Source organism: Amia ocellicauda, chromosome 7 (genome assembly GCF_036373705.1).
Source record: "Amia ocellicauda isolate fAmiCal2 chromosome 7, fAmiCal2.hap1, whole genome shotgun sequence".
NCBI classification, from domain to species: domain Eukaryota; kingdom Metazoa; phylum Chordata; class Actinopteri; order Amiiformes; family Amiidae; genus Amia; species Amia ocellicauda.
The window spans coordinates 31,724,282-31,750,404 of record NC_089856.1 but is presented as its reverse complement, the minus strand read 5'-3'; the positions used below and the strand labels follow the sequence as shown (position 1 = coordinate 31,750,404).

Sequence of the window (26,123 nt, the reverse complement as noted above, 5' to 3'; positions counted from 1 at the left end):
TTCTAATAATTGGCACCATCTTTGAATCTGCAATTTCCTCTCCCCCTCTTCCCATCCCTATAGACATTGTTAAAGTGGTGTATTTAATTTGTATTGAAGTATGGTTTGTGAAAAGTCATCCAGTGTAGATTCCCAAATTCTTTCTTCCCAAATGATACAGCGTGAGTCACGGATAGCTTTTAGACAGTCTAACAATTTTAATAGATTTATTGTAATATATTTAGTTCTAAGAAAACCTAGAGGTTTAGAACGTCTCTCAATCTCATTACAAAACTTGAGAATTTATTTATTAACCTTTTCTTATTTACCCATTTATTCTCTAGTGAATCATTTTACTAGCAGTTCAGTTACTGAGATTTTTATACAGCTCTTGTGTTGTATACACTTGGGTGAGCCACTGTTTAAGATGCTGAAATCGCCTCCAAAAGAAGCAGCTTCAATTCTGTGCCGCAGTTTTTGTTTAAATTTGTCATTGTTCCTTTTTTCATAAAAGGTCAGAGATCAGAGCAAATGTGCAGGCATTGTAACCCTTGCATGCATAGCAACTTTATCACTGTCACATTAACAGATGGCATTTATGAAAGCATCTGGGCTGAAGACACTATCCATGACTAAATGGAAAGACAGTTTCTTTTGGGAGAAACTGATATTTGAGGGCAGCTGAACTTTTTCAAAAGACTAGCTGTTCTCTTTTGTTTATTTGAACTATGTTAAGATCTCTGCTTGAAGAACCACTTTCAATCATGCATCTTTGCAGCTGAGTTCCCTAAATAAAATGCCTCTTAGTATTGAAGATCATCTGTATCTGTCTGATGAAAAAATAGCAATTGGTGCTGGTCTTGTGGAGTGTGACACACTGAACATTACTCACCTGTTGTTTTCAAGAGAGGACATGACTCATAAAAATGTAGGCTCTACGGTATTGCTTCGTGTAAGCTCTCCAGAGGCAGTGCTTTATTGCGATCTTAAATGTATACTTGCACCATTGCATGAGTCTGATCATCTTTTGGGAAGAGAGAACTCTTCCTAGCTGAGCTTCCTATTGTTTTCGAGACTAACAGAACACTCCAGGCCAGCTATTTATACTCTCTGCTTCACGCTCCTTTGTCTGTCATGCTTTGATTTAAAATTGAGGTTCAGAGAGCTGAAAAATGTAAAGAAGAAATACATACACAACTTGATATAACCTCAGTTTTCACATCATGCAGGGGACATCAGAAAATGTTGCTTGCTTAGTCACGTAATGTTCATCCTTGTGGGCATCCTGTTTATTTAAGTAAAAGTTATAGCCATGGGACTTTTGCTATTTGAATAAGTTTTGGCCTTGTGTGTTATTTTCAGGAAAAAAATATAAACCCCACCCAATGCATTTTTTAAATTTTGTTTATTTTATAATCTGCATTCAACAGAAGCATCAGGAGTCAATGTGACTTCATCCCAACAATATGTAGTTTTGCCATTGTAACATTAAAGTTGAGTAGTCTGTACCTTCATCTCATCTCCGCCCTGCTGAAACAATCTGCCTGCAGCTCTGTAGAGACCAAAGGCAAATCCCAGTGCTGGAAGCAATCCAAGCACTCAAGAACACAGTACATCGCCGTGACTTGGTAGAGTGTGCAGTTAGTGACTTAGATTGTTTTTCTGTGATGTCTCCTTATATAAATATTGTTTTAAAATCCAGACTTCAAACACATTTCAAAGAAATGCCAGTCTGAAACATGTCACAGTGTTCTGAAATGGTGTACTATATTAATAAGATTTGCTGTGCAATAAATGACAAATCTCCATGTATTGATGGGGCTACTGCCCTATTTGTTGCATGAGCAGTATCTATCTTCTGTCTTTTGTCATATTCCCAGTTTTTAAGTTATAGTTGGCTGTCTGGTTTTCTCTGTGTGAGGAGGCAGTTATCTTGCCAGTTGGTGAAGAATTGGACTGTTTGCTGCAGCCAGCTCTGCCAACTCATCTCCTTGTATTCAGCCTTGCATTCACTGAAAGAACAGTTTGTAAAAAGATGCATCATATCGCAACAAAGTTTGTTTTTGTGTGTGTGTATATGTATGTGTTATATGTGTGTATATATATGTGTGTGTGTATAATATATATATATATATATATACAGTACTGTGCAAAAGTTTTAGGCAGGTGTGGAAAAAATGCTGTAAAGTAAGAAAAACTTACTGCAGCAGATGAAAGACGCATCATGCTTACTTCCCTTCACAATCTGAAGATGTCCAGCAGTGCCATCAGCTCAGAATTTGCAGAAAACAGTGGGACCCTGGTCAGAAGTGGCCTTTATAGAAAACTTGCAGCCAAAAACCCATACCTCCAACGTGGCAATAAGGCCAAGTGACTCAACTATGCACAAACACAGTAACTGGGGTGCAGAAAAATGGCAGCAGGTGATCTGCACTGATGAGTTAAAATTTGAAATATCTGGCTGTAGCAGAAGCAGTTTGTTCACTGATGGGCTTGAGAGCGGTACACGAATGAGTGTCTGCAGGCAACAGTGAAGCATGGTGGAGGTTCCTTGCAAGTTTGGGGCTGCATTTCTGCAAATGGAGTTGGGGATTTGGTCAGAATGAATGGTCTCCTCAATGCTGAGAAGTACAGGCAGATACTTATCCATCATGCAATACCATCAGGGAGGCATCTGATTGGCCCCAAATTTATTCTGCAGCATGACAACGACCCCAAACATACAGCGAAAGTCATTAAGAGCTATCTTCAGTGTACAGAAGAACAAGGAGTCCTGGAAGTGATGGTATGGCTCCCACAGAGCCCTGATCTCAACATCATCAAGTCTGTCTGGGATTACATGAAGAGAGAGAAGCTGGTTAGTTCTCCAAGATGTTTGGGTGAACCTACCCGCTGAGTTCCTTCAGAAAGTGTGTGCAAGTGTACCTAGAAGAATTGATGCTGTTTTGGCATTTTGTTAATTGATAAGTATAATCTATTAACTTAAGCATTCTTACTTTACAGCATTTTTTCACACCTGCCTATAACTTTTGCACATAATTTATATATGTGTATGTATGTATGTATGTATGTATGTATGTATGTATGTATGTATGTATGTATGTATGTATGTATGTATGTATGTATGTATGTATGTATGTATGTATGTATGTACGTGTATGTTTATCAGTAATCAAAGTAGCAGCCATTTTAGTCAACCTAACTGTCTATTTAAAGACTGTACAAGACTGTAAAGTTTATTTGTTGCCTTCATGTGACCATGTTGTGTTGTGAGAACAAGCAGAGTACTGTTCTCTTTCAGGACCATTATTAATAATAATAATAATAATAATATTAATAATAATATTATTATTCCATTCCCACAATTTCTAACTCTTCCCACAGTCAGGATGTTCAGAATATCGCTCCTCTCAAATCTAATCCTGACTTTAGGCTATAGAGTCCATAATCAAGGGTGTACATCTTGTTAACCCAGCATTATATTTTATTGAGGTGTTCTCCAGATGGAGCCACATATCCGGTTAAAACCGCCTTGGAATCAAATACCAAAAATGAGTTATCTGCACAGTGAGCTGCTTTTCCCCTGATAGATAAAGGAAGAGATAAAAAAGGCATTCAGTGTATTGTGTACATTAGTCAATAATTACTGCAAACATTACTGCAATAATTACCATCAAAATAACCAGTTTAATGTATAGGTGTGTGCTTCCTATGTTTTAGTTTATATAGTAATCTCCCATGTAAAGTTTCAAATCTGCCTGCAACACTCCAGCACTTCTCACAGGAACTACAAATATAAGCTGTATTGAAATGAAAATCAGATATAGCTAAAGCATATAAAAAAGCGTGTGTATAGTGGTGCCAAGCCCTCTTCTGTGCGTTTGTCTTTCAGTCGAGAGTCACCTGGCGTCCAATGTCCACAAGAGCCGTTTAGTGCAGCAGGACCTGCAGGTGGCCAAGAGGCTGCAGGAAGAAGAGGACCTGAGGGCTAAAGCTCGCATCCATAGACAACACAGAGACATGTAAGCCTTCAGACAGCTGCTCTCCCACTAACAACAGCACGGAAATTATAAATGTTGTTATACAGGGTTTTCCCTACAATTCTAACTCTGAGGTACCCCACCTAAATGAAAATTGTGAAAATATGCATAAGAAAAAGCCATTTAACTGCAGTTTCTAATCATGATGTGTATGTTAGTAGGCAGATGGGCACTTAAAATATGTTCCTGCGTCCAAAATAACATGTTTAGATTTGTCCTTTAAAAGCACACTGTTGGCTGGACCAGTGAGTGAGCAGAGGGACCCGTTAGAGCCATGTGCTCAAACTAATCTGAGACTAATCTGTGTGTAGGAGGGAAGGGGTTTCTCACTAGCGTTTTTAAACCCAGGAGAAAATTCCAGGCCAGGGTTTTCGGAGTATAAAATTCACAAACCCTGGGTCCCTGGGGCACTCAGGCTTGATGCCAAATTATTTCATAGGCATATAAAAATAAACAATATGGAAACACAATTAAATAAATAAATAAAGATTAAGTGCACTGTAAGCTGTTCCGATGGCGATTTTGTTCCTCTTGCTCTCTCCCTAATGTCACCATACAGCACTTTCAGCACAGTACTTGCCCTAGCAGGCACGTGCCTCATCCTGTCACACGGTTATGAATGGTTAATAAAACATATTAGTTTACTGAACTCTTTGGCTTTTCCCTTTATTTGATTAATTCAACTAAAACCCGTGACCAAATCAACAAGTTAGTAATAAATAAGTAAAATAATAACCAAAATTGTCTGTGATTTTATATTTATATGGAGCTGAAATTAAAAACTAACTTGGTTATCTTGCATTATTATTATTTATTAAATCTCACATAACACGGTAGACGCCTTCCTGAAAAAAACCTGCGGGCTGAAACCAGGGAAAATTAAACCCATTTCTCCATAGGAAGACATGTTATAAAAGAAGATGTGTTCCAATGGAAGCCAGTGAGAGATGAATGAGGGTAAATAAAAAAAAAAAAACACATTAGCCTCATATATAAGTTGTGTAATATATTAATTATGTTGTACAAATAATAGAAGTTCATATTCAGTTAATCCCCACAGGGCAGGACGTTTACCACCTAAGCCTCTCAAAAACCCAGGGAAAACCCTGGATAGACCATCTAAAACAAAGGCATTCAGTCCCAATGCCAGACACAGAAAGAGAAAGGTTCTTGTCTGAAAAGTTGTTTTATTTTTTGTTGTGGTTTTGTTTTTGGATTTAATGCCAGTTGACAGACAATTACTGTGGAAGTATAGGGTATAAATCACAGAAGCATGTGCACATTTAGTTTTAATCTGTTCTTCCGAAACTACTGGTTGTGGCAATGACCCGCACTCCAATGGATCGGAAGGGCCTGTGTGAGATTTGCTTTATTATGGGACATTTTCAGATTTGGACTGGCTGAGGACTCTGATTCACTTTCGGCACAATGCTCCATTAACAAACAAACCGCCTACATCTTCCTGTGCTGTGTTTTCAGAACTGGAGGCTTATTAGAACATGGGAAATTACCCCCAGAGAGAAGCTGGAAATGATAGATTGAACTCTCCAGAGTCTCCAGAATCAGATGTTAGAATGCCTCCAACATGAACAGACATCCAAGCCCCCAAAGTCAATTCCCACATGTACTAAATAATGTGACTCTGTTCATTTAATGGTTATACCCCTGGGACATTCAGATGTAGTGAACTGGAAGGGAAAAGGTGGCTGGGATGGGACCAGAGCTCGGCGATAGCTTAATTCAGACAGCTCTCTAATGAAGCAGCCTCATCCATTCCAGGGACTTGTGAATTACAAATAATTATTCTCATTTGGTTGAATTATGTTTTCATTGATTATTCAACCAGGCGCAAATCCGCTAAGAACGCTACACACTATGTACCTAAGATCAAGACTGTCGGAAGGGAAGGGCTTCACAGTTAATCAGTAGCAACAGAACAGACTATCTGGTCTCAATAAAGTGTGTGCTTTTATATATAATCTGGTCACTTAATGCAAAACTGATACAGAAACTGCAGATGACATGAAGAAACGTGGCAAGATGTATGCTTGGAATAACTGGAAGATATAGAAAAATAAACGATTGGATTCAAGAACAAACGAAAATGTAACATCATTGAAAGAGTGAAAATGTTCAAATGGCAATGTGCCGGACACATTGCAAGAAGAACAGATCAAAGATGGACAAAGGAAGCTATTGAAAGGATACCAAGGGATGAAAAATATCTAGAAGACGACCACATAAAAGATAGGATGATGACATTTTGCAGAAATGAATGGATCCCATTATCAAGACCTCATGAGACATCACCCTTCCATAAGATTTTCTAATGCTAAGGCATGAAACAGTGTTTGTTGTAACAGCATTATCACTGTTGACCCAATAATGGGATTTCACAGCTGATATGATTCAACATCACAGCTGAACAGCACCAGATTGCATGAAGAGAACAAACTGGTTGTCAAAGCAAGCGCTAAACCCACAGCTCATAACTGACTTTGACCTCTTCTTAACGAACAGAAAGTGGAATTGTGGGAACTCCAAAAATATTTATAAAGGTCAAACCTCTTCAGTTTTGATTTCGTCTATGTAATAAAACCACTGCTATTTTTTTTCTTTTGCTATCTTCATTTTGTGTTTTTGTCTCTTTCTTAGAGAGAAGAGTGACAATGAAATTGCACAAGAAATCCAGGAGCAGCTAGTAAAGCAGGCAGAGCAGCAACGACAGCAAGAAGAGAAAGATGAGGTGAGACTCAGCCTCTTCACAGCAGATCTTTGACTTCATCTACCCATACCTCCACATATTAGCTATATTCTCTCTGTGGGAATGCATTATATTATTATTAACATTGGTTCATTGTCTACATTTTTCACTCTTAGTCAGCATTTTTAAAGTAAAATAAAGTCCTTAAAAGCTGAAGATTTCTTTTTTTCTTTAACAAATCCATAAAAATGATGATCTACTTTTATTAACATTATTTATTATTCCTTTTTTAGTCATTATATATTAAGATGAAGAGATCAATAATATGAATGTCCAGTATGTCAACCAAACAACTTTAAAGTGCAGCCTCAGGGACCCAGGGTTGCCCTGTAGAGGTACATTTTAGTCAGTTAAATGTTGTTATGTGTCCCCTGTTCTACTAGGCTATTGCTCGCAAAATGCAGGAAAAAGAAATGAAGGAAGAGAGGAGGAGGAAGAAACAGCTTCAGGAAGTGCCCTATGAAGAGGAATACTATGAGGAGAAAGGAGGTATGCATGTCTCCTTTGTTTAAGAACGTTGTCATGTTTCTTGGGGCTCACTAAATACAGGATTTGGTGGAAACTTTAAAATAGTGACATCGTCTTTTGTGTTTTCAAAAGGCCTGATAAATTGTGTCTGAGCCTGTACTGAATGTTATATAGGGTTATGAGTAGGGAAATGGTTCAAAATTCTGCTGGACTTTCCATTTAAAATCTTTTTATAAAGAAATACAGATTTAAAGTGTTCTAATGGTGTCTGCTTCTAATATTCATCATTGAGCGCTGACAGAAGGTACAAAAAAGTAATCCCCGTCTTTACAGAAATCACATTGAAATTATTGAGTTCAAGTGCTTGGATATGCTTCCAATGGATTTGATATTGTTTTGTGTCACAAGGTTCTTTTATCTTAAGCCTCAGACTGAGATTTTGTCAGATGCATGAGTGCAGCACCTCAAATCATGACTTTTGTCATAGCAACGAAGTGCGACTGTCAAAACAACAACCACTATGGACCCAGATGTATTAAGTGTACACTGAAGACATTTGTACTGTTTTATGGATTCATTTTATTGTGATTATATTACTTTTGTTATTGTTGTTGCGTGACAGATGGTAATGCTTTCATTTTTTTAATCATTTCAGTGAATTCTGCAGAAATTCTAAGAATCTGTGCTCTCCGTGTCGTGCTGATTTAAGCACAGTTATGACATTGTGGGAGTGTCCTGACCTGTTTTTGCTGAGAAGTAATTTCCTTTATCACAGCTGCTCAACAGAACTGTGCATTCCAGATTTCATCATCTTTGCAACCATGTGGCATTTTGAATTACATAGGAGAAAACCTGCAAGAGGAATTTAGCCATTTTGTTTGAAGACCATTTGTCAATTTGTAATCTTTTAAAGATAACAAACCTCATTAGAAGGGCAAACATGGTTGGGTTGCCACATTGTGAAGGTAGATGACATTTGAATCTGATATTGTGAAATATTTGGGCTACAGTATTACATTTGTGTTGGATGCATTTTATATTAATAATGTCAAATTGACTGTCTGTCTGTGTAGCAAAATTGTCACTTTAATGTAAGAACACAACTTCCAAATGTCCTACTTATTCATTAAACAGGAAGTACAGGTGGTTTCACCAGTAACTCTGGGATACTTTTTGTGGTTAGGTTCTGGTACAGCACAGAATAGTGAGTCAGTGTAATGCCAAGAGACTGTTGGGCTTTGAAATAGAAACTCAGCAGGTGGCTGGAAGTGGTTGCCAGATCCAGTCAGGGCTGCCTGCATTTTCCTGCCCAGTCCTTCATAAAATTCTCCATCTTAAACTAGCAGAAAGTGCAAGGTCTTTTTTTTTTTTTTTTTAAACCTACGTGGGCACAAGCCTCCTGTGGGCTGGGACCATCTGATCTGTTCTCAGTCTGGAGTGGGTTTAAGGCTACTACAGTTAACCCCCTTTCTGCCAAAGCAGTGGTATTGAATGGATCTCTGCTAGCGTGTTATCAGTTCTGGAAGAAAAAGTTAAATAGCTGATTTTACAAACAAATTGTATCCTTATTATTATTTATTTTTTAGCAGACACCTTAGTTCAGGGCAACAGGTTCAAAATCAGTTATAGGTTGTAAAGGCTTTTTGGTTGGTTTTCAGTTCAGTTTGGTTGCGCTGAAGTCGGTCTGTAACTAAGACATGGAAACAAACAGTCGATTGTGTTGGTGCTAGGCAAGGTCTCTCCTCCGGTGGTGGGTGTTTGTGTTCATTTCCCACGCAGATGGACACACGGAGCAAGAGCCGCAGTGTGTAGTGCTTTTCACAGATCTGTTTTCTGGCTTTCCATACTTCTCCCTGGCCTTGTGCTCTGAGGAACTTTATTTTCAAGCTTCTGGTGTGACTCAGAAAGATAACTTCCCCCCCTGCGCCTGCTGAACTGGCTTTGATTCCTGCATTGCCCCCCACCCCCTCTCTCCTCCCCCCTCAAGACACAAACAAACAATTCCTCACTTCATTATGTGTCAGTTCCTGTGTGATTTTTCTTTCTTTATTCCTTTAATCCTTTCTCTGACATTGCTTCGCCCCCCCACTTCATATTGTTAAGACGACCAGAAAAAAGTGTAATGATGGTGTGTATTATAGTATTATTATTGTATTGCATCATACTTCGACGAGTAATCGGAGAATCCCTGATTCTTTAGTGCATTGTAGATTTCCAGTCTTAAATGGAGATAAAACAATTGCAATTCTTAGGCACCAATTGTGTTATTACAGAAGTAACTTTATTACTGCAAGAATTCAGATTTGACAAAATTGGGCCTCAAACTGAGAGAAGCAACTGTTTTGCAGATCTTTTTCCACAACATCCAAGATAGGATTGCTTAAACACCACAATCAGCACATGTACATTACATCTTAATATCTTAACCTCCCTTTGTTTCCATAAAAATGGTGTTAGAGATGCAGATTATAAAGCAGTCCTTGAGTCTGTGAACCTTATCTTGTAGGAACCATTTCCTCTCTTTTTGTAAAATACCTTTGTCACTCAGGAAATGACTGGAGGATGGATATAAACTCTGCTGATCAGATAACTGAAAGGGGAAATATCTCAAATGTGTTTTTTTCCCCTCCCCTCTAAGCCTAAGGGGGGGAAACAAACAAACTTTGATTAACAGGAAATTTCATGTTGTGTTTTGGTTTGACTACTATCCTACGTGAGGGGGTGGAGATATCGCGCTGATGCTCTCTGTGTCATACCCGTTCAGAACAAACCTTTTATACAGAGAAATGTCATCATGACAATAAATAAATTCAATATACCTGTTCTGGTTAGGGTAAAGAAAACAATCTCTGATACTTGAAATAATCAAAATAATATTGTAAAATGAGGTGCAGGATTTATCTTTCACATAAATAATATTAAAGGGATACTTTGGTATTTTGGCATTTTAGCTTGATTGCTTACTCACCCAGACTCATATGAATCCAAGGAAAGTTTTTTTTTTAATTCTGTGCATCCAGTTTGAAGAAATTGGAATTTATTGATTCGTTAGCTAAGCACGATTGCTAGTAGCTAAAGGTCGCAAAAATGCCTTCTGGCAACATTGTGTGTTAGTTGGGTTGACATTTGTTGTTTTACAATACTATAAATAGTAAATAATTAAATGTAATTGACTGGTAATCTTAAGAAATTAATTTCCACATACTTTCAGTTCTGCCTGCGCTCTCTGTTTTCATTCGCGCACAGTGAACATATCCTTGCGCCGACCTCATCACAGTTAATGAAATGCGTAGTACGCCGAGATAGTTCGAAAAGACAAATATGTTTAAACATCAAAATACTTTAGATAGACTTGTAAAGAATACTTAATGTACAAATGTGCTATCCAACTAGCTTTTAAGGATTTAAAATGTATAAGCTCTATGAAAAATTATAATTTCTTCAAACTGGACACAATATTAAAAAGGTTTCCATGGATTCGTGTGATTTTGGGTGAGTAAGCAGTCAGGCTAAAATGCCCAAATACTGAAGTATCCGTTTAATGTGGCACAGAATTAGTTATTGTGATAAAGAATGAAGTTTGTAATAAGGTACAAAACTGTAAAGTGGTCTAGTGGTATCCAGTATAATGTAAGTTGCATCCATGGTCTTGTTACCCATTTCATGTTGTCCTTCAATGTCAATCTTACTTTTGTTCCTGTCATTTTAGTAATCATTAGACAACATTCAGAGTCCTTGTCTACCCACAGCTAACTAACCCAGCTCTGTTCACCTGCCTTTCTCCCCATTGTGTCATTCCATGCTGTGCATTCCCAACTCCCCGCTCACCCCCACTCCCGCCTCACACCTCAGACCGCGGCCGGGTCAGACACCCTGAGCACGAGCCTCTGGACCACAGGAGAGGGCGAAGGCCTCACAGTGGTGACAGAGAGCGTAAAATCAGGCCGGAGTCTCGCAGCTCACAGCTCACCTTCCACAGCGAGAGCGAAGAGAGGCACAGGAGGGACCGAGGGCATAGGTCTCCGCCGCACAGGGTTCAGGAGCACACAGACTCGGACAGGGTGGTGCGCAGGAAAGAGAGGCCACAGAGGCCCCCCCCGCCACAAAGCAGCAGAGATCACAGCAGGGAGCGCAGGAAAAGGGCCAGCCAGGAAGACGTTGTTCTTAGCACTAACAAAGGCTCATCTGTGGAGCAGAATGTTGACTTTGAGGACTATGGAGACCGGCAGAGGCTGGATGATGAGGTTTTTGAGGAGCACAGGCACAAAAGGGAGGAGAGGAGAGAGCACAAGGGCCGTTCTGAAGACAGAGCACTCACACATTCAAATGAGGACATACACCCCCGCCACAACAACCACCACCACCACCACCACCCCCCCAGAGACACAGGTACAGTAGGGGGACAGTGGTGACCTGTTGCAGGTGGTGGTGGTGGGTGTTTTTTTTTTTTTTCTTCTTCTTCTTCTTAAGTTTACCTTCTTTTTTCAGGATGCTCATACTGAGCCTGCTTTTCCAGCAGAGTAAACCAAGAAACCCTTTTCTTTCTAAATAAATGTACAGAATCTGATTTTGCATGCTAAATATATAATTCTTACAAATGTATCATGTTTGAATGAAGATGATTATATTTATTGATTTTATATATATATATATATATATATATATATATAATCTGATGTATCATAACAGACTCTGCCAGTCAGAAAGACTGAAGTGTGGGATCTTTATGAACTTAATGATTCAGGCAGGACCCCTGTAATCCTCTTTTGACAAGCCTTCACTGTAGGCCTCACCATTTTGTCTTTCTAGTGTGCTTTCTTCTAGTTTTGCAGATCGTATTTACACCTGATTAATTGCCCTACAGGTCGGAGAGTGCGAGCGGAGTACGGTGTGAGAGACGTGACTCAGGGCATCGCCCGCATGGACCTCAGAGAGCAGGAGCTCAAGGACCTTGAAGTGGCCAGGAGACTACAAGAGGAAGAGCTGAAAGTGAGAGTGCTAAGAGTGTTGTTGCTCATCAAACCAACAGCAGATGAAACCCCTTTGAGTATTATAGTGCATTAATATATTACTGTATGTGTGTATCTGACAGGATATCCTAATGACAATGTTTTTCAGGCAAGCCACGTAGACAAGAGAGCAGCACAAGTGGCGCAGGATGAGGTGCGTGGGTGTTTTTTTTGTTTTTTGCCTTCACTGAACTCTTTCATATTCCACTAAATCAGTTTAATCCACCCATCGTCTTCAGCTAGATCTAGATCACCCAGCATTATTTTTGATGATAGAAGTTAATAGAAAGTTGATAAAAGAAAGAAAACATCCACAAAATGTACCTTTTTTTATTTTCTTTTAACAATCTTAAGAATAAATTTAATTAATAGCTTACACTAATTTATCTTTTTCTCAGCCATTTTCCAGATGACTGTCCACATGATCCCATAGTTTTTGTCAGGTAGAAACACCCAAAATCAATGCTATTAAGTATGTCAATAAAACGGCATACCTTAAAAGTAAAGTGGTGAAATGTAAATAAGGTTAATTGATACTAAAGAGAACCGAAAGTTTGATGGTTGTCCGAGTTTTTAGGAATGTTTTTGATTTTCTTTCTTGTGATTTGAAGGAAATTGCCCGGTTGCTAATGGAGGAAGAGAAGAAGGTTTACAAGAAAACAAGAGATAGGGAAAAGGGCTGTGTGGACAAGAGAAGACCGGAGGGGGAGTGGAAGGTGAGTTAATAATATTAAAGTTAATATTAAAAATGATTATCTAGATCTAGATTATTGATTCAACACTGAACGTCGCACTGATGTCGGGCTCCCAGTGTGTGTGTGTCGTACTGGTAGTGCCAAGCTGACCTACTCACTGTGCCTGTGTTGATGTTCCAGCAGGAGCCGGAGGAAGTTGTGCGGCCGCGGTCTCGGGAAGAGTACGAATACCAGAAACCCAGAAACCACAAACCAGCCCGGTATGAGAGCCAACTGTAGCTGAGGGGGGTGGGGGTTGGGTATATAGAGCACAAAAAGGTAATTTCTTATAGTAATTTTTAATTTATTACCAGACACCTTTATCCAGGGTGACTTACAATTGTTACAACAGATCACATTATTTTTACATTTGTACCCATTTATACAGCTGGGCATTTACTGGAGCAATCTAGGTAAAGTACCTTGCTCAAGGGTACAACGGCAGTGCCCCCATCTGGGCATTGAACCTACAGCCCTCCACTCCAGAGTCCACAGCCCTGTTGTCTTTCTGCTAGAATACCTAGTAGTCATGCATTGCTGTATTATAATCTTAAAACTATTATTTGGTACAAAAATTCACAAGTTTAACATAAAATGTAGGCTGCTCAGAGATGGATCGATATAGTTGTAGTCAGAACAGATTATTTTTGAGGAGGTGAAGGAAAGAGGTTGAGGTTTGCTTCACCGTTCGTAAAATCCCCCTTTCAGCGTTCTCCTACACTACATTCACTTAATCCTGTATCACCCTATCCAAAAAAATGCAGAGAACATTTTAGGGAGACTTTTAACCAAAAAAATTACAGAACATTTTGGCTGCTGGCAAATACCACCCACAGGAGACCACTTTTTTACTAGGCCTTTACTACCAAAGAATGTAATCCGTCTGCTGTCCCTCTAGCTGCCAGAGCCACAGAGAAGATTTAATCTTAGACGTGTTTGTATTAAGAGTCATCTCCTCACTGACCTCAAGAGGCACTGAGCCGAATAAACCGCAGGATAGACAGCCGGTCAGCACAGACTTCAAGAAAAAAAAAAACAACTTTGCTGCTAAACCATTAAATCTGATGCAGTCACATCAGAGGATATTATTTATACCCTTCGTAGTCATCAAGTTGGCACTACATGATGAAATAAATGGTTGCATAGGTAGAAAATATACATGACAGTGAAGAAAGACCACAGCAGATTCAACATCCTAAAACATGTATTTTTAACCTTTGTCACAGGGCTGTTTCATTGGCAACTGTTAATAACTGCAGACAAATGTAAAATGAATAATTTCATGTGTATTGTGATTTGATTTTGGTAACCGAATGTTCATTGTGCTGAATGCTGGTAAACAAAGCGGTTTCCCGCCTGAAAGAGTTCATGAAGCACTGGCTCGTCCAAACCAGGCCGGGCGACCATGACTAATCCAGGCCCTGTCCCTGTGTTCGTACTCCTGACTATGGAGCAGACCTTAACACAAGCTAGACAAGCTGTCCACCAGTGTGTTTAGTCTGCTCAGTGTGCTTAATACACAGATTAGCCATATGGGGTAGGCTTGGAGGATTTTGTCAGAGGCACGGTCCTCTTCAGTAGAAATGTTACCAGCTAAACGTTTTGTTCACCTAATAAAGTGGCTGTTTTTTAATCTATTCAGAAAATGTAATCTCAGGCTGTTTTACTAACTGTAGGATGGATTTAGAATGATGCATATTTTTTCTATTTAGTGTAACCAGGCCTGCTAACGCATTTGCCTTTTCAAACATCTCCTAGGCCGCCACCACCTATGAATGACTATGAGAATGTGGATTCAAGATATGCATACCCAGGCTCCCCGTGCTCTCCCAGACCCTCCACCAGACCTGAGGCAGCATATAAAGGTGAGTACCTGTCTGTCTGTGTGTATGTGGATGGGTGTGTGAGAAGAACAATAAATGAATGAGAATAGATCTCCCCCACCATTCTACAGCCCCCCAAACCATATCATCGGTCACCCCTAGGCAACTCTGTATTCTCACTTTACTATTTCAAAGGTATTATGCAAGATTTGCTATTTCCTTTTGGCAGTGTCTCCTCTGCTTCAGGAAGGTTCAGTGTTGCACCACGTATGCACTGATTTACCTGGTTAACTGAAGGAATGGTCAGATATCTGATTAAGAGCAACACCTAAATGTAATATTAATTTAAATAAATAAATAAAAAGGCCAGGCAAATTGAGTTTTACCTGAGTACATAGTATTTATTATAATTAAAGATGAAGATTACAGTAATTGTAACAACAGAAAATGGTGTCTTGGCCAGTCATCCATCTTCATAATTGCAGATAGTTTTGAATTGCATAGATCCTATAATCCCTGATGTGCAGGAGAATTCCTGTCGGAGTATTGATCTTTTAATGGGGTGTTATAATTATTGTAATTACTGCATTGTGGTCTTACTGGCCTGGCCTTAATTTGAATTGGCATAGTTAATTGAAGGTTATGGATACAAAAAACAAGGAGCATGAGTCTAAGGCAAGAAATTCTTGCAGTGTAGCAACACTGGAAATGTAATAGTGAAGCAATGTGTAGTTCTTAGTGTACACCAGTTGATGATCTAATCAGAGCTTTACACTGTTTGCAATACAACTGACTAATAGGATTGGTATACCAATGTTAGTGTTATGGGAAGAATAGACCAGAAACTATACATTTTGTAGTACAGATGCACGCCTCAAATCTTGCCTCTTTCTGGGAGACGAAGCTTGCCATACAACAGTGACCCCATGTGGCATGCTATGCAATATGACTCTTCTAAAATGGGGGGATATAAAATTAAAATTAATAATAATAATAATATTTATTTCTTAGCAGACACCCTTATCCAGGGCGACTTACAAAATATAAGCATAATACAAAATGCAAAAATACAGTGCGGTTCAAGGCATAAAACATATTACAAATTCCAATTGACATAATACAGTGCAATTCAAAGCATAATACATGTTATAAATTCCAATTTACACAAGTGTATATATGTGTATATACAATATATGAGGTCTTACATCCTGGATTGTAAAAACTGATAAGTGCAGACGATGTTAGGTAGTAGCTGCAGGCAGGCCGGCCAGGATGGAGTTGCAGTAGTCCAGGTGGGAGAGGACCAGTGACTGGAGGAGCAGTTGAGTCGAGTAGTTGTTGAGGAATGGTCGGATTTGATATATGTTGCTCAGGAAGAATCTGCAGGTGCGTGTCAGCGTGGTGATGTGCTGAGTGTAGGAGAGCGCAGGATCGAGGGTGACTGCTAGGGTCTTAGTGGAAGAAGGAGAGAGAGTCATAGATTCCAAGGGGATTGAGATGGAGAGATCAGCAGAAGGTATTGTCCAACTCCAAAATTTCATTTCCAAAGTGTCCCCACAAATACAGTACCCTTTTTCTGCATTCTAGAATGAGAAAATGTTTAGCTTATGAAATTAAAAAAGCTTTGTTTTGATTTGTAATTAGTGAAGACGATGGCTTAAGCTCCTTTTTTTCTGACATCAGAAGTGTCCTTTTTGTTGCAGGTTATAGGCAGTGACCCAGGCTGCCTGCCGAGATTCTTCCTTTGTTTTTTTTTTCTCCATCATATGGTGTTGAAGAAGGAACCAGAAGCTTCCCCCCAAAAAACAAGTCTTTCAGAGATGCAACTGACTTTCCCAAACCCGTTTGCTTTCTGTCTGAAGAGAGAGACTGAGAATCTCGGGAGATGTACAGCAAGAACAAGCACAGACAACTTTATTTTATTTTTATTTTCTGATTGGCAATTCATCGAAAATGTGAAAAGGATGTATTCCTACATTGCTTACATTTACATTTAGAAGGAAAAAAATGATCATCCAAAATCATTGCAGAAGAGGGGCACCTGTAAGCTCTCTAACTGTTCAGTTTGAACAGGGCAATCCTGTGCAGGCCTGCATGAAGACGTACATCTTTTAAACTGGTCAGTTTTCTGTGTCTTATCTATCGCAGCGCATCAACAGTGTATTCGTTTATGGGCTTTGGATAATTCCAGATGGACGCTCACCAAAGCAATATTGATATCGATGGTGGCTCTGATATCATACCTCTTTGTGGTGCTTACATTATATACACTTTGTGCTATTTAAATATTAATAAAGGCAACGACTGGAATTGCACACAAGGGCAGGCTTAAACAAAAGACCTAATCAGCCCAGATTTAAGAGATTTTTTCTCCCACCTGCATTTTACAGAAAGCTGTAGTATTTTTTTTTTATGGTAACATTTTGTATTTATGGGGAGAAAGGTGAGGCAATCTGTACACCTGCTTTTGACACCTGGGCCTGGTGTGTCATAGCCTTTAAACTGTGACGGGAACATTCCTAATGAGGGACGTATGATGTATTTAATTAAAACAAATTTCATCCAGTAGGTTTTTCGGTGGATGGACACATTCAGTTGACCATGGGTAAATGCAAAACATTTTGGTGTCTTGACGGTTATGAACATGCTGAAAATGTGAACATTTTCACAAAGTCACTAACCATTAAGTGATATGTTACTAAAGCACGATATGTCTACCCAAGATCATTTGAATGCATTTCCATTCCATGAGAAAAACTAAAGCACAATAACTAAAATAGTAACAATACCTCCTACTCTGAGGTTTTGTTTTGATAACATATCATTGAAAGTAACCTTTAAAGGGAACTATTTTCATAGCTGGATGCCATTCATAATCATGGTCTGTGAATTGTTGTGTAGCTTATTAGCCAGATTGTGTGGACCTGCAAGCAGCAACAAGTTTAGCAAGGTGACAACCCAGGTTAACTGTGGTGCCTTTTGTGAACAAGTTTGTAACAACAGTCTGTGATATGTATGCATAATAAGTAAGTGAGCATCATATTGTATATTCCTGTAAATTGTGATGTGAATTATATTGGACACAGCTGTGTATAGTTCAATTTCCATATGAATCTCTTTCTGTAAAGTACAAGTTACCGGTCTGAACTGGATCATACTCGGTCATCATGCTGGAACTGGGTCACTGAGTCATACTGTGCCCACACGGACCGAGTATCTCTTTAGGTCGGTATCGAGGTACTGTAACTGAGACCTTGAGATGGTGTGCGTCTTGGTGACAAAATCTGTCACTGGTAGAGAAATTATGCCAGTTGATTATTTTTATATATTTTTTAACTTTTTAAGATAATTTGTCACATTTTTCCTCAATTTTCTTGTTGCAGCATTGACAGGCCATGGACAAATGACTTTACCCCCATTGCAGACCAGGGATAAAATGCAATATATTTTAAGTATTTATATCTTAGAAAGCCTATAATGAAATACATAAAGAACAAATGGTTTATGTCACATTAATACATTAATAGTTCTCCGTGCACAGCCCAGTGTTTTCAGTAAGATCAAGGTTTGGCACAAGCACCAATCTGCCAGACACGTGCATTTGTATAGTTGTCATCCTGAGAGGCCATTCTCCAGAGATGTTAGCTGAGTGCAGGGTCAGTCTCCTTGTTTTAAAAACAAAAAAATTAAATGGTGTATATAAAACAAAAAGGAAGAGAAATATCCCCTTAATGACTTAATAAAGGTTACTAACAAGTATTGCACAAATGTAAAAAGAAAATTAAATTATAGAAACAATGTCAGGATTTTTTTTTTTTTTTTTTCTCACAATTTCAAATGAAAAGCTTAATTCTCGGTTTATTTTTTATTCATTTGATTTTGTGTTATTGAAAGTGTTGGGGACACGGTGTTAATAGGTCTGTGAAGGCAAAAATAATAATTATATATTTTCAAAAAAACTTCTGGAAACTCTTTTGGGGCCTACGAGCCTGCATTACTCTGTGATCATCAAATATATTTTTTATTTATTATACCTGTGTTTTGTCAAAATATGTGCTGTTTGTCAAGTTGGTGAGAAACAAAAACAAAGGTCCTGCTATGGATTGTGTGCCAAATGTGTTTGTTCTACCAATGAAACTTGCAGGGTTTTTATCATTCTAGGATTTAAAAATGTAAGCTTGTTTTAAACTGTTCTGGTATTCAACATATTTATCAGCAACTGCTTCATTGCAACAATGCAGCTCCTACAGATGGTATTCTAGTATATAGTGCCCTCTATTGAGGCATGTGGAAGAATATCTGTGTCTTTGAATGGCAGTACAGGGAATAGAGACAAAGCTCTTCAAAATCAGATTTTATTCACTGGGCCTTATTCACCATCATGTGTAAGTGTGTTCATAAATTTAACACCTGCCTTTTCAAGATTTCAAGGCAAAGCAACTCCCAAAACCTGTATTGTTTGGTTAATCCTTTCAGACAGGAAAGAGTTCTGCAGCCTTTACATTTTCTGGATGCATGGGGTTATACTTCTGATGTATATTCAGTGTAGTGAACTTACTGTAGGATTCAAGATATAGCATGGACTCAAAGCCTTATTTAACAGTCATTTTATTATGTTGAACAATACAATGCCATTGAAAGATAGTATAATTACATATGCTCTGTAGTTGCTGCACGTGAAGTGAATATTATGGCATTTAATGTCATATTCCAATACATCTCTATACATACAGTACATCTACAGTTGCATAGTCAGTTTGCGGTGGTTCCCAGAGAAAATGTCGAGATTTATGAGGAATTTCCAAACATATATCTTTAATACTTAACCTGAATGGCTCCCATTTTATCTTGGATATGTTCAGTATATTTTATGTAGCTGGGCAAACATGGCAGGGGAAGGCTTGTAGAGTTTACCACATTTTTTTTTTTTTTTTTTTTTAATCTCTTATTTTCAGGGAAGAGGGTTTATTATTAGTGTTGTTACCATTTCATAGCTTCCTCTACCAGGTATTTTAACTTCACTTTGATTCGTTCAGCAGATGCTCTATTCAGGAAGGATGGGTATAAGAAGTAGCACAACTTTATTACTGTTAGGGGGTAAGCCTGAAGTAGGTCTGCCAAAAAGAAACTGCAAACGGGCAGTTACTCCATGTTTATTAGGTCTGTGCGCTTTGAAAGCCTGTAGTTATCTGCTGTTGGCTTCTGGTCACAGTGAACATATTTACATAGATGTGCATGGCTGTGCTGTAAAAGTATTAAACCACAAGTGTATGCAAACTTCTGTTGGATTTACTGCGGATGGGCTTGTTTTCTTACAGCATCTATTGTTTTTTGTTTTGTTTTTCGGTTTGTCACCTCACACAATCCTTTTATAGAAACCTCTGTCCTTAATGTTTTTGTGTAATTTCTCTATCTGATAATCCATATCTCCCATCGGGTTGATATGTACCAAAGGGCAAGCCAGATCGGCATTTCTTCAAAGGATATCGGCATCAAAACAAATGATAATGTATTACCATCTATTCATTCATGAAATTCAGTGTTAGCCTTCTTTCTGCTTTGGTAAATGTCACTCTAAATTAAGCTGTATGGTCTTATCCAAAGACCTAAATTAGCTTATAGTCAAGTATTTGTTGGCATAATGCAATTCATACTGTCAGGAGTTCCAGTTTTATAGTCATTTGTAATATAAAATGATAAAAAAAAAAAAAAAAAAGAGGTTTGGATTCTAAAATACGTCGTATTTTTTGATAATATATTTACTTTTTATTTTAAGGTTACATGTCGAAAAACCTTTTAAATTGAAATAATCTACTATTTATCATACAAAATTTGAAAAAAATCATATGGCTTGCCCTTCCCCAAAACCTCAGGTTCAGGTTAAACTGGTTTTATACCGTGTTTCTGCAGACAAGCAGTCTAGTCTGTTACAAAGTTCATATTCACACAGGTTTTGCTTATAGCACCAATCGTTTTTCTATCCTGTTCAAAGCAGGTTCGTTTATTGTTTGTAATAATTTATATTGGAGTATATTTCTTTTTAAAGTGAACACCATCAATACCAATATTTTTTATTATAAAGCACAAAAACACTCATACATATCACTATCAGTATTGTTTTCTCATAATCCCTACAGATGTTAAATCTCCTGGAGTAGAAAACAAACAAACAGAAACACAGCTTTACAGAGAATTTAAGTGTTTTGTTATCAATCTAGCCTCCGATAGGCATTCATTTTAAATGCACAGCATTCAATTTATTGTGTGTTGCTTGTACACATTGCATTTGCATCTGTATGCATTGTTTCATTTTGTGTTGTCGATGTTTCTTTTGGCCACTACTAGTGAATAACAATTAAATCTGCCATTTTTGTATTTTGTTTTACTGTGCTGGTGTGATTTAATATTAAAATGTTGTTTCTGGAAGACACATGGAACGACATTTCACAAGAAGCTATTTTGTCTTTATTTTTGATAAACCGGTTTTTGTTTTTTCTTTCATATTTTTATATTATTTTTGCACTAGTGTAAAGAATGTGCTTGTTGAAGAAGACTGTATTGTAATGTATTGGCTGCTTAGAGCAATAAAGTCATGCTTAGAAGAGATCTTTATGGTTCTAAGTTGTTTTTCTTTTTCTTTTTGTACAAAGAAGGAAGTGAAGCCTGCATGGCAAGAGCTGGTTGTACTACATGTCTCAAATATTTAAGTAATCTCTGAATGAGAAAAACACACAACACACAACAGTGTAGTTATAACCTTTCCAGAGGTATTCCAGCTGAGATTTCAAGCTCTCTTAGTATATAGGATGTTAATGCCCACCAGGTTTAAACCAGCCGACATATGTGGCATTCGAGTATGTGATCTGTCGTCTCGATGACCCCTCGGGCAAGAAAGGACGATGACTGTGGTAAACAGCTGCTTACACTACCAGAAACAATGACTGAAATTGTCTCGTTCTCATCTCAGGCAAAGGTTCTGGCAGGGCGTGCAACTTCAGGTATATGGGAGGAAAGATGGCGTTCCTTCCATTGCTTTCACTGCAATATAAAATGTACAATTGTTTGTGATTTTTGCGGGGGTTGTATCATGTCATTTAAAGAATGGCAACTGCATGTTCTTGGGTTTGTTATTTTTTTCCTCTTGCTTCTCTCTTCATTACTTCCTCACAGTAAACCAGGGGTCTCCAGCCCTGATCCCAGAGAGCCACCCAATCCAGCAGGTATTTAAGTCGTCTTAAAATCATCAATTTATAAAGACATGGAAACTTTTAATCCTGATCAAGCAGGCATGTACTTTGGTAAATTTAGAGGTCATTTGGGAACAATAGAAGACATGTAAGCATATGAATAATCTTTCTTAAGAAGGAGATGATGGTGTCTTGAGTATTTGTGGGGCGGTGCCATCAGATCCTGGATTGCAATGGATATATTTAATGCTACAAACCCAAGCTTCTTTAATTAATTAATTTGGATCAGCAATGCAATCATCTGAACATTAGACTGTTTTCACTGAGATTTAGCCAGTGTTGGTTGAAAGTATTACTAATATGTTTAATTTAGTATTCTGCACCTCTCCTGAAAATGAAATCATTTCAACTTTTGAGTGCCATCAGATTTGGATTGGAATATTCTTGCAAAAGTTTGAAAACAATACTTTTTTTTTTTTTCATTGCATGTTTGTCATGCTGAATGTGATCTGTCACAGTTGCTGGTCAGATTATTGAAAGTGTTCAACCACCAAAAGTAGACACTATATATGCATCATTGTTGCATCATCACAGTGCTTTCCCGTGAAAGGGGAGTGAAGCAATGATATTTGCATCCCCCATACACTTCCTGATTGTGAGATTAGAATTTGTTTTATTTCTTTTTTTGTTCTGTTTTAGCTGGAATAGTTCCAGTGTGAGAAATGCCTGTAGAAACTGATACAATAGCAGCAAAACCAGTAGACAAAATAGAATAGAAAATAGAAATGTGCAGATATAAACTGCTGAACTGGCAAGGACAAGGTTCGCTTTTTGACCAGGTTTGTGTTCTTGAATGGACCTTTAAATGTTATGAGCGGAATCCCAACCAGTCTATAACCCAGTCATTTGTTTCTTATGCAAAAGTGACTGTGGTGCAGACTTTGTTGCTCTAGCACAATTCACCCTGGATTAAATATATTTAGCATAGCAGGGCTGGTTATCAAACGTAAAGGTGTATATAAATTCCCTATGAGAACTGAATTAAGAATGTGCATACATTTTACATATCTAGTGCATTTTAAATGTACTTAAATAAAGAAGAGTAAAGCAGTTTTGACTTCCCTAAAATGCATCCAGAGAAAATATACACTCCTGTCTCCTATCATACAGCTTGTGAATAAGTACATATAATGTGGTCACATGAATCCATTGTTAATCATTCATTAGTATTCCTCTTTACATAGATAATAACTGCTATGGAGCTAGGTTAGGACCTGCATGCTACCAAAGGCATTGGCTCTAACTTGGCTGCAAACCTCTACTTGCAATACTTGACACTCCCCACCTGTTCTTTGGAAAAGTTAATCAAGGTTTATTTTATCCATTACCTCCCGACTGAAACTGCATGTTACATTGTGTGTTCTAGGAATGATCTACTTGGGATCACCAGGTGCTTCCTTCCCGCCATCATCACAAACCTAACCAGAAAGCTACAACATAAACCTTCAAAAATAACCTGTCAAGGCACCCGCCACAAAACTGCTTTGAGCACCCAGACAGGCTGGTAGAAAACCGGCATGCCCTCTATGGGTTTTTAAAGCGATCTACACAACTGCATAGTAATGCTACTTTACAAGTTACACTATATTCCAAAACAAACACGCACAATAAATAAACGCATCAATTAATCATGAATGCGCCCAGGATGTTCATGCATTAACCATTCATGCACACATGAATTAACTACACATGCATGTTTTCAGTCCCAGCTTTAAATGGCAAGTCTAACATGCAATTAAAAAGGTCCAGAAAATAATTCTTCCAATAGACCGTCCTACTCTTACCTGAACACGGGCAGGCTGTGAGACTGGCGCGCACAATGGACGTTAGTTAACACACTCACTTCATGTTACCAGATGGCGAGAAAAAAAACGAAAAGAAAAAAAAAAAAACATACACACCCAAAGTTGCGCTGCTTGTGTCTGTCTTTGACACTGCGAGGCAATTGAAGTGTGCAATGTGTAAAAACCATGAGTTCAAATCCTGTATCCACAGAACTGGCAACACTGGCATTCAATCCTGCATGCGCCTTGGCTTGACTTTGCGCTTAAATTAATTTAATTTTCTCTTATTTTTTCCCTCTCTCTCTCTCTCTCTCTCTCTCTCTCTCTCTCTCTCTCTCTCTCTCTCTCTCTCTCTCTAAAATGATAACCCCGAGGCCAATCTTCAGGAAAAACCGGTATAAAGGTTTACAGGAATCACACGCAGAGCAACTTGTCAGTGTAGCTTTCCTTATATAATAATGTTAATATTCATTTTTTGGTGCACACATGGGTCATGCAACAATATCCCAGTCTGTTGTTCAAAATTAATATATTTTACATAATGAGTACTCAAAATGCGATCTAAGTGCAAACCACTTTAATTAAGTTACATTATATAAGGTTTCCCAATTGATGGATGTGTCATCTTAATGGAATTGCATCCTTCTCATCCCATTACTATTATTGCAGAAACTGGGAGAAGACAGTGGCAGCTCCAGTCTGAAGGCCAGTAGTCAGGTGTACTCACCTCACGGGTTCAAGGGCCAAGTCAGAGAGCTGTATCAGTGGATATTTGCAGCCAATATTAATACGTTAAGAAAGGGTTATGTTTTAATAGCCCTATACCAAGCTTTTGAATTAGTTGGTCTGAACACTTTTCTTTTGTCTTTACTAACAGGACAGAGGAATGGCAGTGACTTTGGTATTTGCTGTGGTTTCATGTGTTTCAACGGGGTAGCAGCAATCCAGAAATGTCACTCAGTTTGACCATGGTAAATTGTGCATCTAGCATTTAGCATTTAGATGTCAGGTGATGAGTAAAAAAAGATTTCTCCCCAATGATTATCATTATAATTATCGTTATTAAAGTAAGATGTTATGTTACAGCCGTTTCACGTTGAGAATAGTTTTGCTACTTGATTTCCGAGCTCAGTGGACAGTTAACACTGAGTAACCGCCTCAGCAGCGCTACTGAGTTGAGCAGGAGAGACTTTGCCTTTACTTGATTGATTGTTTGTTTGTTTGTCTGTTTAACAGATGCCCTTACCCAGGGTGACGTACAGCTACACAAAATACACTTTTCAACAGATTTACATAACACAGTAAAAGCAAAATCCAATGTACAGCAATATGCAGTATAGTTAATGCAAACTAAAAACAAGTACAGGCAGAGTTGTGTGTATTATGCATGCAATGGGTAGATCTGAAATAATTATACTGAAGACAGTCTGAATGGGTTATGAGCCTTTATTCCATATTTTTTTACAGTGCAATAGGACTTAATTCAACAACAGTGTATGACTGTTTAAAATGTTTGTGTTTTTCCATTTAAAGCTACTTTAAAATCCTGTCTGTCTCAAAGTGTCCCGGGAAATATGGAGATATACAGTCGCACTACCACTAATTATTAGTAATTATTACCCGCAGCTGCTGTGGGGAAGAGAAATCCAATGCTCTTTTAGATGTAGTCTTTTCTGCCATTTGGTAACTGATAAAGCATTGAATCCTGAATCACAGCAGAGCTCTTCTTTGAGGTATTTACAGCAGCCATGATGGTGATGAAGGTTATTCTTTTAAGTTTTAAAAGTTACTTAAATGATAGAATGGAAGAGAAAAATCACAGATCCTTTACTTATACACTCCTACTAACACATGAGTACATCTAAACCAATCATCTGAGGGACTGCACTAATTCCCCGTGTTCAGTAAGGGCACAGACGTTAGATTATATATTAATCTCATTTACAATGACAAACAAGGTTGTTTGTGTGTGACTGGCACTGAAGTTTTGATTTGGTTGAATTCCTATCCAGTTTTGACCTTAGGAGGTCTAGTTCTTATTACCCAGTGATGTCAGATCTCAATCTAGTATTCACTGGGGACAATGCTCCCAGTTTTAACCCCAAACATGAATTCACAGCGGGACCACACCTGCAATCTGCCAGAGCTGTATATGATGAGGTTTGCTCCCAGCGCTCCTCACACAGGCAGTTAGTCACTGCTCAGAAACGACCAGTTGTGTTGGTGACTCAACCTGCATTCCCTGAGCTTCACTATGCGTTCAGGCCACAAACAG

The 26,123-nt window shown here is 38.3% G+C and overlaps 1 protein-coding gene across 3 annotated transcripts in view; it reads left to right on the top strand.

Annotated features, from left to right (window-relative positions):
• The window catches only part of ccdc50a (coiled-coil domain containing 50a), a 34,600-nt gene extending 13,177 nt beyond the window's left edge, over positions 1 to 21,423 (top strand). The window contains exons 3-12 of one of the 3 annotated variants that reach the window (XM_066709199.1): positions 3,872 to 4,001; positions 6,675 to 6,765; positions 7,167 to 7,272; positions 11,104 to 11,640; positions 12,116 to 12,240; positions 12,370 to 12,414; positions 12,872 to 12,976; positions 13,139 to 13,215; positions 14,753 to 14,859; positions 16,521 to 21,423. In XM_066709199.1, the coding sequence (XP_066565296.1) occupies positions 3,872 to 4,001; positions 6,675 to 6,765; positions 7,167 to 7,272; positions 11,104 to 11,640; positions 12,116 to 12,240; positions 12,370 to 12,414; positions 12,872 to 12,976; positions 13,139 to 13,215; positions 14,753 to 14,859; positions 16,521 to 16,534 (1,337 nt within the window). In that variant the 3' untranslated portion in view covers positions 16,535 to 21,423. Of the gene's footprint in view, positions 1 to 3,871; positions 4,002 to 6,674; positions 6,766 to 7,166; positions 7,273 to 11,103; positions 11,641 to 12,115; positions 12,241 to 12,369; positions 12,415 to 12,871; positions 12,977 to 13,135; positions 13,216 to 14,752; positions 14,860 to 16,520 lie in introns of all 3 variants that reach the window. The other 2 variants (XM_066709197.1, XM_066709200.1) reach the window with 2 other exon arrangements.
• The last annotated feature ends 4,700 nt before the right edge of the window (positions 21,424 to 26,123 follow it).